General features: G+C 34.7%; 1 protein-coding gene across 2 annotated transcripts in view; it reads right to left on the bottom strand.

Moving 5' to 3' along the window:
• Window positions 1-17784, bottom strand: part of RANBP17 (RAN binding protein 17) — a 339284-nt gene that overhangs the window by 76793 nt on the left and 244707 nt on the right. For both annotated transcript variants that reach the window (XM_031953652.1, XM_031953653.1), the window contains 2 exons: window positions 12317-12380; window positions 12120-12228 (listed from right to left, as the gene is read on the bottom strand). In XM_031953652.1, coding sequence (XP_031809512.1) covers window positions 12120-12228; window positions 12317-12380 — 173 coding nt within the window. The remainder of the gene's footprint in view (window positions 1-12119; window positions 12229-12316; window positions 12381-17784) is intronic.

Here is a 17784-nt window from a genome sequence, read left to right as displayed (position 1 = left end):
CATCAGCCCAGGCAGCAAGTGCACTGTCTATCCCGAGGAATCTGTGCAAGAATAAGACAATACATTTACAAACAGGCCCAGCCTACATGCCTTATATATATATCTTTAGCTCAATTTATAGTCTGATGTTTTTTCTTTTTCTTTCAGAGGAAATGAAATAGTAAAACTACTTAACAGCAATTTTTTTTTTCCTGATTCAGTATTTGTTCGAACAGATTCCTGCCTCAGGCAGTGGAGCCCCCGAAGCTTTTCAAAGGCCCTGAGGGAAGATACTTCTAAAGCCTTGGGGACACGGATCCATCACTTTCTCAAAACAACTAAGAGTGGCTTTTCTTTAGATGCCAAGCCCCTGAAGAGTTCTCAGACCCAGGTGCCCAGTCAGTTGGGCAAGTTATTATTCGCTTTTATTTGTGGTTCAATTAATTAAAAAATAAATGAGCAAGAAAGCTTTTCTTTATCAAATAGACCAGGATCCTCAATGGATTCTTTTAAAAGAATTCACCACAGCTACATGGGAAACTTGATCAAGGCATTTTTTCTTTGCATAAGGAAAACAAGGGAAGAAAGTAACACTTGAACATTACCCATTACCTCCAAAAGTAAGCATGTGGTCTGGAGATATTTTCAATTTACTTATTTTAAAGATAAATGCAAAAATATTTATGGATCTAATTTTGCACAATATTATTTAAAGCAACTTGATACATACATACATACATACATACACACACACACTAATCTGAATCTTTCAAAGTCCCTTTGATTTCAGGTTGACTAAATACTACTGTCCCTGATTTAAGAAAGGCTAAGTGACTTGCCCTAAGTTAGATGATAACTAGTGACTAAAATGGGACTGGAGCCCAAGTTCCATGATTCCTTGTTGAGTTTTCTTTCCACGATATCATACTTCTTGCTCTAAACTGCTTTTATACTACAACACACAACTTGTAGTATAAAGTTGAGGATGTGAGGGAAAAGGGATTCGTATTTTTATTGACTTGCTGAGGATGAAACTGAATGCTTTACTCATTATGTAATTCTTTCTTGGCTTTATGATAGCTCCTTGGGCTCTGCTGGGTAGGGAATAAGTTGAAGGTCTAGAATTTGATTTCATGCTCTGAATCTATTACTAACTACCAGTATGGATAAGGACAAGTCATTTGTAGACCCGTAGACTTTTGGAGGTACACAGCTTAGAGCAGACTTTCAAGCAGTCTAGTAAGACCTACTGACAGCTTCTCGGAATGTTTTTAAATGCATAAAATAAAATACATGATATTAAAAATTAAATAAATAAAGACCCCAGGCGAAGACTCCCTGTTTCAGAGGCTTTCTAGTATACTCTCCTTTTTTTTCTCTTCTTCTCTCCCACTCCCTTGCTCTCCTTTATTCTCTAGCTCTCTCTTCTCCCCAGACTCAAATTTTACTAGATGTGCCACCTGTTAACTAATGACAACATACAATGCAATTTTAGTTAGATTCATAATTGTCATGACTGAAATGTACTAATACATTAATATACACTCAAACCTTTTCTAAATTATAGAACAAGTATAATTTTAAAAACTACAAACACATTTCCAAAAATGATTTTTAAATTTATCCTTCTCATAATCTGGAGAAGTGAAAAATAAAATTTCTTTCTTTAGGAAACCTATAGCATATAAACTAAAAACATGTGATCTAAGCAGGGGCTTCACTAGTAACTCACTGAAGAATCATTTTTAAAAAAAGGATATCTCAGTATAAAGTAAGAGTTCTATATTACAGAAACAAGAAGATAATAGTTGATCACTATATTCATTAAAGGAAAGAAGCATTTAATTATGAAGAAACATAGCCTTCTTCTTTAAGTACTATGAGAAATGGCATCATAGAAGACACAGGAGGAAACAGCAACTAATTATGTATGCTGGTATCTATCACTTAGTCTTCACTCTTTTGTGTATACAGTCAACAAGTATTTATTGTACTTAGAATGTGCAAGGCACTATGTGAGGTGCACTGACACATACACATATGTGCACAAAGCAGTACATTTCCTTTAAGAAGTTTGCACCCTATGGAGAGAGACAACATATCCAAACATACACAAAATAAATATGTAAATACAAGATAACTTTTCAGGGAGGTGGGAGGAGGAGAAGCACCACCAACAATGTCAATATATATTGTGAGCAAATTTTAAATGCTCTAGTACATTTCAATCATTTCATCTCCAGGGCCTTCTTGAGAATCTTCTTTTCTTCCCTCTCTCCCTTGGTGATAACATTAATTCCCAAGATTGTCACTCTATCAAACAACAAGGATTTATTAAGTACATAGAGTCAGTGTTGGATGGTGGCTAGATTTGGTGCTAGGTTCAAATCCCACTTTTGTCACAAACTGACTGTTTCCTATTAGTGCTCCAGGTCACTCTCTAAGACCATGAGTTGTAGAAAGGGTGCTGATCTTCAGTCGCAGTGGGAGTTTTCTTAATTGGAAAGTACCAGACATCAATAAAATTACAAGTCTAGTCACTTATTCTCATCAGTTAAGCACCATGTTGACACTGGGCATACATATTCACAGATGAATGCCAAATACATTAGTTCTAATCTCTCCCCTGATTTCTAGTCCTGCCTTTCAACTCGCCCCCAAATGAACTCATCACCTTCCCCTCTAAACCTGCTTCTTCCTATTTTCCTGTTGATGAAACATCATTGTGGCAGACACATGGATTTTAAACTCTTACCTATATCATCTTCCACATTAAACAGTGGCCAAACCCTACAGATTCTATCTTTGCAATATCTCACATTATTCCATTTCTTTCCACTCACACTGCTTTGAGCCTAGTTTAGGTCCTCTCATCACCTCTCACCTGGCTAACTTCTTAAGTGATCTTCCTATTTCCAGGCTCTTCCTTCTCCAAGCCAACCTTCTGCCCATAGCTGACAAAATAATCATCTTAAGAACAGATTTGACACCCTAATGAAAAACTTTCAGTGGCTTCCCTCTGCTTAAATAATAACAAAAACCTTCTTAGCCTGGCAATTAAGCATTACCTGGTGTAATCTATTTCTAATCTCTCTTTTCCAGTTTTATGTCATTACTACACTCATGTACTCTATATTTAGCCAATGTCGGCTAAGAGTGATTCTATGGACTCGAAATGTCATCTCCTTTTTCTTTGTATTTTTGTAGACCATGCCCCATATTTGGAAAGAATTCCCTCATTGTGCGTACTTTTCAGAACCTTTCCTTCAAGATCCAGCCTAGCTATCATCTTCACAAATCTTTCCTGAATCTTCCTGCTAAAAGCATTCTCTCCATTTCTCTCTATCACAACACCCTCTTTGTGTTATATTTATTTACATACATGTCTACCTCCCTTCCCCTTCAATAGGCTGTGTAAATGTTAGGACAGATACCATAACTTTTTTATTTTTGTATTCCCTGCACAAAGTAGGCCCTTAAGTGCTTATTGAATTAAACACACATATATTTGGAGAGTTCTATCTATTTCTTCTAACTCTCAACCACAGAAAGTGATATATCCATAGTATGCATGTCTCTCTCTCTCACACACACACACACACACACACACACACACACACACACACAAATACAAACAATGTGCAAAATAACTCCTTCCTCCTCCCAGCTCCAATTCCAGTGCATAGAGAGTAACTTTAAAAAGATTTTTAGAAACAATTAGGATTGAAAGTACTTTAAATATACAGACTCCTTATTGCTAAATCATTTTAAATTGTGTATTGTTTTCAGCTTAGCCAAAATCTATTTGGGAGGGAATTAAAATTCAAGAAGCAGTAAATGAGCATTCTATGTGAAAGACACTGCTACAATCTAGTAGGGGAGATAAAACACATGTATATATATATATATCTCTATATATATATATCTATATATATATCTACAATACAAAGTTGAATATGTTACATGTTACATAAATTGGCAATTTATTATTTATTACCTTGTTTTATGTGTATTTGACTTGTTTTCCCCCAAAGCCCCTAAATTCCTACAGGGCAGAGATCCTGAATTATATCTATTCACTGTCCAATACAGTTAAAACAGATGCTCAATAAATACTTGCTGACTGACTGTTCATTGGGGACAGAGTATGCCTTTTCAAAAACAAAATGTTCTACTTGTATTCATGTCTGAATAATATATATTTTAGAAGGTACCAAATTCACCTATCACAAACTTTCAAATTTTTTAGAACCTGATTAACATGTAATTGGGAAATGTTTAACAAAATAAATACATAATAAAAATAGATAATTTGTGACTTTCTATGTCAACATTTGACAGGCACGTGATCCATTTTTATTTGAGTTAGACACGACTTCTTAGAATATAGCAGTTGATTGTAATTAAACTAGAGATCAATTTCTATAATAGTTTGTGGCTCCCTCTCCCTTTTGTTCAAGATAAGAAACAGATCTACTTTGCATCTTTAAGATAAAATTAGTTTAGAATATTACATTTCCTTTTATACTCAGATATTAATAGTTGCTATTCTTAAGTCCAAGGGAAAGAGATCTAGATTTGCCTCAATTGTTAAGATTTTTGCTTCTAAATGAATTCTTTCAGTAATGTATCATCTAGAGTAAGTAAAAAATAATGCTACTTAAAAATACCCCTGGTCAGTGGGAAAAGGGTATGGATGGTGATATACAAATTATTACCATTAGATATATATCAAGGCCTCCAAGCATCTTAAAATACAGAATGCAATGAATATATTGTGATCCTGTTATGGTCGCTAGAACTAGTACTTTCGGCACTATCCTCTAATAAGGCTAGGGAGTTTTGCTTAAGACATCATAAAATGAAGTAAAAAAATGTGTTTGTTCTAATATATCAGGTTATGAATAGGAATTGAATGAAAAAAATCCTTAGGGATTTGTTTAGGAAGACTGTTGGCCATTTTGGTGAAGTAGAAGAGTTAAGCTGGAGTAAGGTAGTACCATGAGAAAACAGAAAAGGTATCGAGTAGAGCTGATGATCTGTTCAAGGCCCTTGGCTATGGAAGGAGCACTACATATGTCCTTAAGAATGGTGGCTAACTTTCCTAAGCCATTCCTAAGGCAGCTCAATGGAAGGTAAGGAGGACTAATCTTTAGATCAGAAGAGACCTGGGTTTGAGTTTGTTCTCAGATTCTTACTACTTTGTATGATTTTGGGATGATCACTCAATTTCTTTCAGCTTAGTATTCTTCTTTCACAACATGGGGATAAGTTAGTAGCGGTAGTACCTGTGTCACAGAATTCTTATAAGGATCAAATAAGATAATGTGTATAAAATGCTTTGTAAACTTTCAATGCTGTATGAGAAACAATTATTATCTTCAACTGAATAGGTATTTATGTGCTGGTATAAGGAACAAGTTTTCATTCTTTGGTTCAAGAAAATTTTCATTTGAGGGAAAACAAGGTTTTTTAGTTTAGATCTAGATGATTTACCATCCGGGGTCTTCTAATTAGATTGGCCATTTTAAAGCTCTGGCTGATAGAAATTTGAGTAACAAGTGTTTAATCCAGGATTATTCTCAATATCTCATAACTTTCATTTCAGCATCCATCAAAGACGCTTGGCACATTCAAGTGCTGGCTCTAGGTGTCCTTGAAAAAACTTGAGTGAAAGCATGATGGTTCTGGGTTTTGCAGAATCACAATAGATTAGAGAGTTAAGGGCAGTACAGAACAATCATAGGATTAAGGGCTCCTCAATCTCAGGTCTTCATATATTGTACATTATGACATTGCCTTGCACACAATATATATTTAATAAAAATTTGTTCATTTATGAAGGTGCAACTAGAGAACTGGTCAGTACAAAGATTTCTAAATGTAATGTATAGAAGGCAGAAAGCTAGCTACAGGGCACAGTGGATAGAACACTGGCCTTGGAATTAAAAAGACTCATCTTCATGAGTCTAAATCCAGCCTCATACACTTGCAGTGTGATGCTCAGTAGGTCACTTAACCCTGTTTGCCTCAGTTTCCTCATCTGTAAAGTAGGCTTCAGAAGGACATGACAAATCACTCCAATATCTCTGCTAAGAAAACCCAAAATGTGTTCATGAAGAGTCACACATGACTGAAATGACTGGACAACAGAAAGCAGAAATTTCCTGAAGGGATATTTTCACATATCTCCATATCACTAGTGGACAAAAGAATATAGGAATTGGAATTCAAAGATTTGGTTTCAAATTCTAGCTATCCCAATTATTCATGGGAAGTGATGCTGATTTTAAAAAAAGCATGAATAAAATCTTAAAGAATAAATGAGACAAGCATAATACTTACATTTCTTATTGCAAAATGTTGTAGAAAACACTTTGAAAAACTGAATATGAAAATGTAAATTGATATTATTACTATCACTATCGTTATTCTATCATTATTATATGAAACTGAGGAAGTACTTTAGCATATGACAATACTTAAAGCAGGTGTTGTTGGGGTCTGTGAATGTAAAAAAAAATCGACAATTATGATATAATTGGCTTCCTTTGTAATCCTCCATACTATATTTTATATTTAAAACATTTTGAGAAGGGGGTCTGGGGCTTCACTAGACTGCCAGAAGAATCTATGACAACAAAATGGTTGGGTGTGAAGACTGGGGTTAAAAGAGCAATGAAAACCTATGTTTATACTATTTAAATCCTGGATTTGCTAACTGCTAGAAAGGGGGGAGAAGGGGAAATTGCAATTTGATATAATCATTACAAACTTGGTTTTTGTACCCATTTTGCAGATGTGAATAATATTCTAAATTCTCTCCTGAGAAATTTATATATTGCATTTAACTAAAATCTAAGGAACCAAAATTGTTAGTTTCAATTTCTAGGAAAAAAGTGTTGATGTATACTTTGTTCCTTACCCCCTTTTCAAAGGCCCAGTTCTAAAAGTGCCATCTCTAGAGTTTCTTATTCCCTTGAGCACTGTGAGCTCTTTACCTTTAAAACCAGGTAAGTTATTAAATCTGGATCTCAAGTTAATGGGCTATCTTATGCCTACAGGGCCAGCTAATTAGTCTTAATTATCTCATTATAGATTCTAAGTATCTCCAGCTGTTTCTCTACCTCTTCCCCCTTACAATGTTTATTCTGCAGATAACCTCAGCCAACTGATGGACATAGGTAAAATGTCCATATTGTCTTCATACCTATCAATTTCATTTATTGTTGTTAACCAGGATTCTTGTTCATTTAGTTTTGTAGAGATGGAGTTTGGGAATCCAGAAGTTTCTTTATCTTTTATTCATGGGAGTAAAATAAAGGCAAAATCATTTAGGGCACTTTTGGGCACTAGCTGTCATAAAAATGAAGCCCCCAAATTATACTGGACTCATATTTTACTATTTGTACATTTAAGAGTATGATTGTAGTGTATTATGGTTGTTAAGCAGTAATCAGGAATTTCTATAACTTCATAGTCTTGAAAGTGTGGTTTTTCTCCCTCTCCATCCTGACCAGAAAATGAATCAATCAAAAAACACAAAGAACAAAATTTCTTCTATAATGAAGAGAAGAGGGAAGTTTGTTAATAATCAAGAAAGAATAATAATACAGAAAAATATTGGTACAAAAGAAAGATAAGTAATTTAAAATGGAAACTTTCCCCTATTTTCTTCACTTTCTAAATTTTACTTTCCTTTATGTAATCAAATATCAGTTTTGTGTGTGTGTGTGTGTGTATGTGTGTGTGACAAAACAAAAAAAAAATCCCACTCCAAAACCCTTACTAAAACACAAAGGTAGAAATACCACTAGCCACTCTTAAGAACATATATATATATATTTAAAGAAATAGTACTGTTTTGTCTCTTTCCAAAATTATCAATAGCACAGAATTTTATTTTCTGTGGAAAACATTAGTCCTACCATTTCTAAACATATGCTCACTTTGTGATCACTCTGACTCAAAGAGCAATCACATAATCTCCAAGTGATAAAAAAGTTAATGGTACAGGAGATCATTATATACTTTAACAACAGTACTATATGATGATCAATTCTGATGGACGTAGCCATTTCCAGCAATGAGATAAACCAAATCGGTTCCAATTGAGCAGTAATGAATTGAACCAGCTACAACCAGCGATAGAACTCTGGGAGATGACTATGAACCACTACATAGAATTCCCAATCCCTTTATTTTTGTCCGCCTGCATTTTTGATTTCTTTCACAGGCAAATAGTACACTATTTCAAAGTCCGATTCTTGTTGTACAGCAAAATAACTGTTAGGACATGTATGCTTATATTGTATTTAATTTATACTTTAACATATTTAACATGTATTGGTCAACCTGCCATTGTGGGGAGGGGGTGGGGGGAAGGAAGGGAAAAATTGGAACAAAAGGTTTGGCAACTGTCAATGCTGTAAAATTACCCATGCATATAACTTGTAAATAAAAAGCTATAATAAAAAAAAAGTTAATGGTACCAATCAATACTAAATTCACAACTAGTACAACCTCAATTCATAATCAGTACTATTAGGTTCTCCATAAGGAAGAAGAGCCTCCTTGTAGCTATTTTCATTTTTTCCCCCCTTTGCCAACTCAATTCGCCCTTGTTCATATTAAACTAAAAAAAATGTTTGTATCACATTGAAGGGTTTTATACTGAATGGCACCCTAGAGATTCTTCATTGACTGGCTTGGGCAATACTATCTTTCCTTTAGTTTATTAGTTTGACAAAGTTAATTTAAAAACAATCTAGGGAACCTCAAATGATTCCTGGAAGGGTGCATGGATCTGTCCATGAGGTTAGTTGTCCTGCTTAGTTTGCATACATGGAGTCTTCAGAGACAGTTTTTGGCTTCCTAATTGAACAATTTCTTTAAAATACAGAAAAGAAAGAAAAATGGAAATTGTTGAAAATACATATTTTCACATTTTGAAAAGGGAAAATATTTTGATGATACATGGTTAATGGTTCTGATCTTTTCACAAATGGGTAATTCTTTCTGTTTAGCCAAGGACCAATTTGATAAAGTGGTACAATTATTTATTACCAAAAAAAAAAAAAGCCCATTTTCATCAGAAATATAACCTTGGGCACATCAAATCTAATCAAATCTACAGAAAGTACAAATTGTTGAATAAAAACCAAAATGCATTTCAAAGTAAATACCAAATAATATGACACCCAATTCCCCCCCCACCCCCTTTTCTAATCACTTCAGTGAGCATGGCTCAGACATAAAATCCATTCAATCTATTTTTTCCAAATTAAGTTAAAACTTGTTTTTCACTTTAATCCAAGAAACCTATCCATAGACTAATTAATGGGCAAGGCAACAATTATTTTGAGCTGCTACTGCAAAAGTAAATCAGTTATATGAAAAGATTACCTATTTTTTTTTCTTAAAATTTATGAAAGCTTTTTGTTATTTACTCACTCTGTGAACATTCTGATACTTTAACTTGTCCTGTTCCATACTGTTACTCATCCTGAATAGGAATAAAGTTTCCCAATCAAGAGGGTTATTTATAAGAATAGATAAGGTTCTTTCTTTCTTATTTACTATTATTATTTAAATAAAACTATAAAGTCATATTGTTTTACTGAGTAATGTAGAGAGTACTGTTACATTCAGTTTAGTAGATAAGACAAATTTTCAAAAAATAATTGTGTTTAACAGGATTTCACAAAACAATATATTTTGCACAGAGTTCAGAGCAACAAATAGTTGAACATTTAAAATGACTTGTAGAAAGAATTTAGTATTTATTCCCTCTTCGGGAGGCCAATAGTCAAAGCTGTATGCTTCTAGGTATTGACAGGTATGGCTGGTTCCATGGGCCCTAATTATTGTATGATTATGTACCACTTGACTAGGTTCTGTGATTCTTCTGACAGTGGCAACTTTGGGCCTTAATGCAATATAATGTAATGTAATGAAAAAGGGAGAAATTCTGACAATATCCATTAGGAATCGATAATGCAATTTCATATTTATAAAAGTAAGCATTAATACACTAGCACCTTATTTTTGGATAACACTTTATTGTTTATAAACTTATACATTTTTCCATTTGAGTCTTAGAATTGTTCTGTGAGGGAGGTAGAAGATATGAATTATTCTCATTTTCTAGGGAAGGAAATTTAAGCAAAACAAAGTTGAAGTAATTTGCCCAAACTCAAGTAGCAAAAACTCAAACCCAGATCTTTTATCTCTAGTATAGTGGAAAAAGATCTAGATTTGGAGTCGGAAAACCTCTGCTTGAATTTGCACTCTGCCTCTTACTCTTATATAACCCGAGAAGTTGAGAAGTCATTTGACCTCCATAGGTTTAAATTTCTTCCTATAGAAAATGAAGAAGTTGGATTAGATGATCTCTGAGATCCTTTTTCGCTTCAAAATCCTACTCTTCCAAGTGCTTTGAGGAATAAGATGTTTGAGATGAAAACAAAAAGGTGCTATTCAAAAAGGTAGAGGCCAAAGTAAGATTTTCTTTCTATTACAATGTAAGCTTTGTGTGGGAAGGGACCATCTTATGGTTCTTGGTAACCAAGAGAGAATCTAGCTCTGCCCCTCCCACATCACTTGTACATATTTCTGGTGATGAAGATGATGATGAATGACAAGAATATGGGTCTGTTCTGCTTTCCCTGGATACCCCATCCCCCAGAAGCCTGGAATTGAGGCCAGTGTGGGGGTGCCAAACTGTCAGTCAGTCAGATGTTCTGTTGCCGAAGGGGACCAGATGATCAGGTTTTGCATGCCTGGTTTACACTCTTCAAATATTTATAGACAGTTCTCTTTGCCTCCAGCCTTAGTTGTCACTTAGCCAAGTTATACATACATAGTTCTTTTAATCTTTCTTTAGAAATCAATCCCATTCAGCTTCTTAATCATTCTGGACGCTTTTCTCTAAACTTTCTGCAGTTTATCTTTCTTATAATTTATTCTACTGAATCACAGTGAAATGCTTCCTATGCAGAAACACAGTTACCTATATGAGTGACTGTCATGTTTCCCTTACAAGGAACAATTCCTTTATCTCTATAGCACACAGTTGTTTGTCATTCTTTCTTTTAGTATTATCACATAAAAAATTTCATATTTAAGTTGATAAATGAATCAGTACATCATGAAAAGGAAGCACTATTTCCCATCATCTGCATTGTAGTTTAACAGAAGCAGCCTTGGTTGCTATTGTTGTTGACTTCATTTGTGGTTTTCTTGGTAGACAGAGTGCTTTGCCATTTTCTTCATCAACCCATTTTACAGATGAGGAACTGATGCCAACAGGAGTTAAGTGACTTGCCCAGGTCAAACAGTCAGTAAGTATTTGAGGCCACATTTGAATTTGGGTCCTGACTCCAGGACAAGTGCTCTGACCACTGTACCACCCTGCTTTCAAAAGCACCCTAGACTGTGAATTCAAAGACTTCAGATTCTGTTCTCAACTCTGGAGTCTTAGAGCCAACCTCTCCTAACCCTAGGAGTGATTCTGTGTCTGACAAATAAGGGCTCTGAATTACATGATCTTTAGGTTCTTCAGACTTTCCAATCCTGAGATTCTTAACTATAAATGACACATTCACTGACCTGCTCTTCTAATTCAACAAGAGTTAACATACAGGTCGTAATGCTTCCTGGGAGAATACTAAAGAGACAATGACCTGGCTGCTACTTTTGGGAGAAAGAAAGCACTCTGAATTTTGGTTCTCTCCCCACCTATCACTTTATCTTGTTAGTTCCAAAGTCCTAGTTATAGATGTTCAGGTGAGAGATAATCAATGAAAGGACTCTTGGATGGGATAAGCTTAAGCTGCCTTTCAAAAATCTTCTGGAACTGATATTAGTAAATGGAAGCCCAAATTTCAAGAGCTCCTAGAAATGGCATAAGATGGCAAAAACTAACAAGAGAAATTTATTGTGAACTTGAAGAGAGCTGAAAGATCATCTGTGCCAAGTCTGTCCTTTTTCAGAGAGAAAAGCTCCTTCAAGTCAATACTAAGTAGCAGGAACTAAGTAGGAGAGTCTGGATGGCTCAGTCTTCTACTCATAGACACTTTGGTTTCTAAATTCAAATCAAACTCTTATTTCCTTTATCAAGCTGACATTAGTAACCTTACCTAGATCAACCATGAGGAGGCGAGTAAGAGCTGTGTAGAATGTTGTTCGACATCTGAGGTCACTGAGATTGTAGTCTTCATTGACACCCAGAAAAGGAAAGTGCTCACTCTAACAAAAACAAAATGGCATCCAGAGTTAAAATGTTTTACCAAACTATGAAGAACACTGAAATCACAGATGAGAGAATAAGACTTACAGTATGATTCTGAAGCATGAATTTCACAGCCTCTATTTTCACCAGTTTTTTTAAAAGAATATAAGTAATAGTAGTCAAGGATTTTTTTGGGGGGGAAGAGGGCAAGAATTTAATTTCAGAAGTGTGTAACCAGAACAACATTTAACTATATAATACTGATTTTTTCCATATGAAGGATAAACATTAATCCTAAAAAAGCATACGTTATAGAAATGTCTTTCACTGTCAGTAATAATCCATTATTAACCAATGCAATTACTTTTCATATCTTATATAGAATTCTAGTCATGAAAAAGAAGAATGAATTTTATAATTAAGATAAGAATTCTCTTAGTATTAAAGTCTTGATGGTAGAAAATTAAAACTGACCTCTTTTAAATTTTGGATGTTACTTTAAATTTCTTTTTACTTAATGTGATTTTATCATAAAATAATTATCAAAGAGCCATAATGGAGAAAAAATTACTCAAGAAGCAATGAGTTCTGCTAGAAAAATTGTAAGAAAATCCTGCTCAGAATGGTATCAGAGAGCTTAGTATATGACATATACCTAGTGATGAAGTGGCTCAATGTTTCAGGGCCACGGGCTTTGAGCACTAAGAGCAGAGGAATTGGGGCGGGGGGCAAAGAGGAGAATAATTTGTTAAGGGCTAAATGTGTGCCAGGAACTGTATTAAATGCTGAGGACACAAAGAAAAAGCAAAAGATTCTCTGCCTGTCTAGAGCCTACAATTTAACAAGTAAGGTAGACCTTGCTTCTATTTCTGGCTCTGCCCACAACCAGCTCAGTGACCTTAAATAAGTTGTTAGCCTCTAGGAGCTTCAGTTTTCCCATTTGTAAAATGGGGATGACAATTCCTGCTCACACACAGGATTGTTTTAGGGCTCAAAAGGAAATAATGGATGTAAAAATGCTTTTTTCGAAGTGTTAAGAGTTACATATGATATGACATTGGTTTTATTCTTGTAGGTATCTGTAGTATTTATAATTTGTCTCATCCACTAGACTATATACTTAAAAGTCAGTTCATATACTAATTTTCCACCAAACAATGTTTTATTTACAGTGAATGCTTGATAAATAAGGCTTATTGATTGATTGACAGGCTGATGTGGGCAGAAGCAGTGCTGATAAATTGAAAGCCTTTCGTTGCCTACACAGCATGGAAACTAGATGACTTTACAGTGCCACTCAATAAATGGAAGAATTGCCACTCAAACTTCATTTGGCTAATAGGGGAAAGAATCAATAAACTAGGAAATATCTTAAGTAATTACCATATACAAATTTTCTTGCAGTTGCAAAGTTAAAAGTGACAGGGTCTTTGGGAAATAAGAATGTTGCCATTAATAGGAATTTTTCTGTCAGTGCTGTTAATAAACAGCAAGTCATGTTTTGACAATAGAATATTTATGGTAGCAATAAAAAGAACATTCACAGGAAGAATCTAATCTGCCAAAGACACATTTGTTGCAAAACTGCATCTGTGCACTTTGTACCAAGGCCAGACTTAGTGCCTTTTAATTACATTCTAAAGAAAAAATAATTAAGAATGCATTGTTTTTTTCATGTTAGGAATAAATAATAGTAAAACAAGTTCATATGCATAAATACTATGACTTTATATTTCTTTCCAGAAACCCAAGGCTTGCTATGGCCATAAAAAGAAGGTATACTGAATCAAAGCAAACAAATAATACTTTAAAGAAAAAGAAAGATGGGCAGGGTACATATTCACTTTTAACTCACTCTTCTCTGGATAACTAGGCTCTCAGTTTCCTTCAGTTCGTCAGCCAATCAGAAAAAAAAAACATTTAAGAGTCTACCATGTGCCAGACACTACTAAGTACTGAAGATACAATGATAAAGAAAAACAAGTCTACTTTCAAGGAGCTTACAGCCTAATGGGGGAAAAGACAACACACACACAAAATGAATCTGGCAATATCAGGTCACTGGTGAACCAAAAGGGGGAATAAAGGAGACACATAAATTAGAACTCAATTATATTAGTTCTATCACAGAATGGGCTAATTCCTGTCAGCTGTCAGTACAGCCATAGAAAGGCAATATTCCTAGAGATGAAATAGAGAAAAAACAGAGAAAATGGTATACCACCAGAATAACAGTCCAGGAAAGAAAGTTTCCTGACGTTTTGTAGCAGAGAATGATTTACTAAGAGGATACATAAGAAGGTTTTTAACCTGTCTTCCAGTTTCATGAAATTTGTCTTTATAGTATAGACACACATCATGCAATTAGACTGCTACAATAAAATTGCCAAAAGGTTTCTTTTTCTATCTATTTACTTAAGAAAAAGCTAGGCAAGAAACACAAAGGTTGGCATTACTAATGGGGAAAGGCTAGAAAGAAAAATATTGGAGAAAAAATGGGAGAATCTTCTACTAGAGGGATGAATATTATGAAATTAAGTATTGATGATAGGAATGATAATTACTCATATTTATATAGCTCTTTTAAGTTTTACAAAATACTTTCTTTACAATAAACAATGTGCAAGTGGCACAAGCATATGATTACCTTCACTTTACTAAATAGGATGAGAATGTGTTGTTCCCTTAATGTAATGGAATAGCTTAGTTTTCCATAGAGCCTAGAACACTTTTCAGAGAGTAAAAGAGTAAAATAAGTTAATATGTTTGAATAGATTATACTGATAATAAAACTAAAGAATAATATATATATGGAGGCAAAACCAAGATGATCTAATAGCAGCAAGAAATATGGCAAGCTCCTTACATATAACTTCTAACAGGTTTAGAAAATGTTAGACCAAATCCTTATTGGGAAATTCAAGGAAAAAATCACAATGAATCTTTTATCCATCTCATTGTTGACAAAGGGAGAAAGCTAAGAAATGTGCAGATAATGGGGATGGGATCTGACTTATGTCAGATAAGCCACATAACCATTCCAGGGTAGGGAGAAGCTACGGAACAAGACAAGAGACCCCAGAACTACCATAAAAAGGCCTAAAGTAATATAGGATTAGGAAAAGGTGCCAACTAGTAGCTCTGTAGCTCCTTACCTAGTTCTGGATCACTGATCCTGGGTGGAATACAATATTGCAGGATATATCCTAAGCTTACAACCCAAAATACCTTACTCAGCAAAAATGCGCATAACATTGAAAAAACCTAGACTTTTAATAAACTAGAGGATTTCCAAGCATTCCTGATGAAAAGATGGAGTTGCAGAGAAATTTTGAAATACAAACAAAGGAATCAAGAGAAACATAAAAGGTGAACACGAGTAAGAGATCATAAAAGACAAAGCAAAGATGAACTGTTTACTTTTCTATTATGGGAAGATGATGCCCTCATTCTCATATGGGTATATAAGTGCCCTCAGAGCAATATTATCATTAGGAGTTATTAGGGAAGTTAAATAAGAAAGTGGAATTGGAAGTGGTTTTGTTAAGTTTTGACAAATTTTAAAAGAAGAATGGAAAAATGGGTAAGAGGAATATACTAGAGAGCAAAAGGGAGAGGAAGGTTAGGAAAAATTATCTCACATAATCAGGTTGTGTAAGCAGAAGTTTATATAAATAAGGAAGAGAAATGGATAGGGAACTGATGATACTTGAAACTCACTCTCATTTGAAGCAAAGGAGGAAAAATACACATACATACACTTAGTTGGGTATATAACATTTGCTATTCAATTGTTTTTAGCTGACTTTAACTCTTCATGACCTTATTTGAGATTTTCTTGGCAAATATAATGGAGAGGTTTGCCTTTTCCTTTTCTATCTCATTTTACAGTTTAAGACATTGAGGCAGAGTTTAATGATTTGCATAGAATCATACAACTATACTCAGTGCCTGAGACCTGTACTCTCCAGAAAATGAGTCTTCCTGATTCCAGGTCTAGTGTTCGATCCTCTGGCTGACCCAGCTGCCCCGGCAACATGAATACATTTCACTTAATAGGGAAATAGGAAGAAGAGGGGACAAGGAAGAGGGGGGATAAGAGGGAGCATGTCCTAAGGAACAGATTAGTCTTAGGAAAATCTATTTAAGGGTGCATAAAAATATTTATAGCAGCTTTTTGTGGTAGCAAAGAACTGGAAATTTGAAGGGTACCCAACAATCAGCTGGGGAACAGCTCAACAAGTTATGGTATATAAATGTGAAACAATAGAATTTTGCTACATGGAAATTATGAAAATAATCATAATGGAGGAAACTGAACTTATATGAATTGATGGAGAGTGAAATGAGCAAAGCCAAGAGAACAATTTATAAAATAATATTATAAGGTTAAACAACTTTGAAAGATTAAGGAAATATGATCAGCATAAAGACCAATTATAATTCCAAAAGACTCAATGTGAAACTACCTCTCACCTAAAATAGAAGCATTCAAAAGAACAGAGTGAGACATAAACATAAATATGTATGTATATATATATACACATATTTGGACATAACTGATGCAGAAACTTGTTTTCCTTGATTCTATATGTTTGTATTAAGAGTTTTATATTTCTTTCTAAGTTTGGTGAAAAGAGTGGAAGAGAAGGTAGATTTTTGCTGATAAAAAAAAAGAAAAAAATCTATAGAAATGCAGCTAAGTGGCAGACCAGATAGAATGATAGATTTGAATCAGGTGACCTGACAGATGCTAGATAAGCTATGTGTTGCTGGGCAAGTTGCTTAACTTCTGTGTTTGCATCATTTTTCTCATCTATAAAATGGAGATAATATCAATACCTACCTTTTAGGGAGAGGATGAAATCTGATAATATATGCAAAATATTTTGCAGATCTTAAAAGTTCTACATAGATACTAGCTATCACTTACACATTTATGGATAATATTTTGAGGACAGAATTATACCTTTTTCAACTAATGGAGTCAATTAAGTCCCAAGCCTTAAACAATGTACCATATATTTTGCCAGGTACCCACCCATGTGGAAGTCTGGTAAGCCTATATTTGGGTATGAGTTAAGGGAGGGACTGGGATACCTTCTGTTTGAGTACTTGCAGGTATTATTTCTTATTTGTTGTTGTGTTAAACAGCCTTTTAATTGGCTGCTGGACTGGAAATAAGTATGGCTGTTTTCTTCCCTGACAGCAAGCCAGGCTAAAATTACTACTAACTTTTTTAGGTTAGGGGGAGGGGCATTGTGCAATTTCTGCCTCCAGGCCTCTGTGTGACAATGAATGTGAATGATCAGTGTCTTCTGTTTATTCTATCTAGATCTCAGGTGCCACAGAATGACCCAGGTAATCTTGTGAAACTCAGAGGTCAAAAAAGTCATCAAAGGTCTTTTCAGTAACTAGGGTTGATGGTAGCAGCAGAAGACAAATCTAATGTGACTGTGTCCTGAGGAGTGACCTCCTTGACATAGACCAGTAGAGAATCAACCTGGTATCTGAGATGTTGTATACTATAAGCACTTTTTTATTGGCTATACAACACCTAGAAGCGAATTTGG

Source organism: Sarcophilus harrisii, chromosome 2 (genome assembly GCF_902635505.1).
Source record: "Sarcophilus harrisii chromosome 2, mSarHar1.11, whole genome shotgun sequence".
NCBI lineage: Eukaryota > Metazoa > Chordata > Mammalia > Dasyuromorphia > Dasyuridae > Sarcophilus > Sarcophilus harrisii.
The sequence above is the reverse complement of the archived record's forward strand: the minus strand, read 5'-3'. Positions and strand labels throughout refer to the sequence as shown.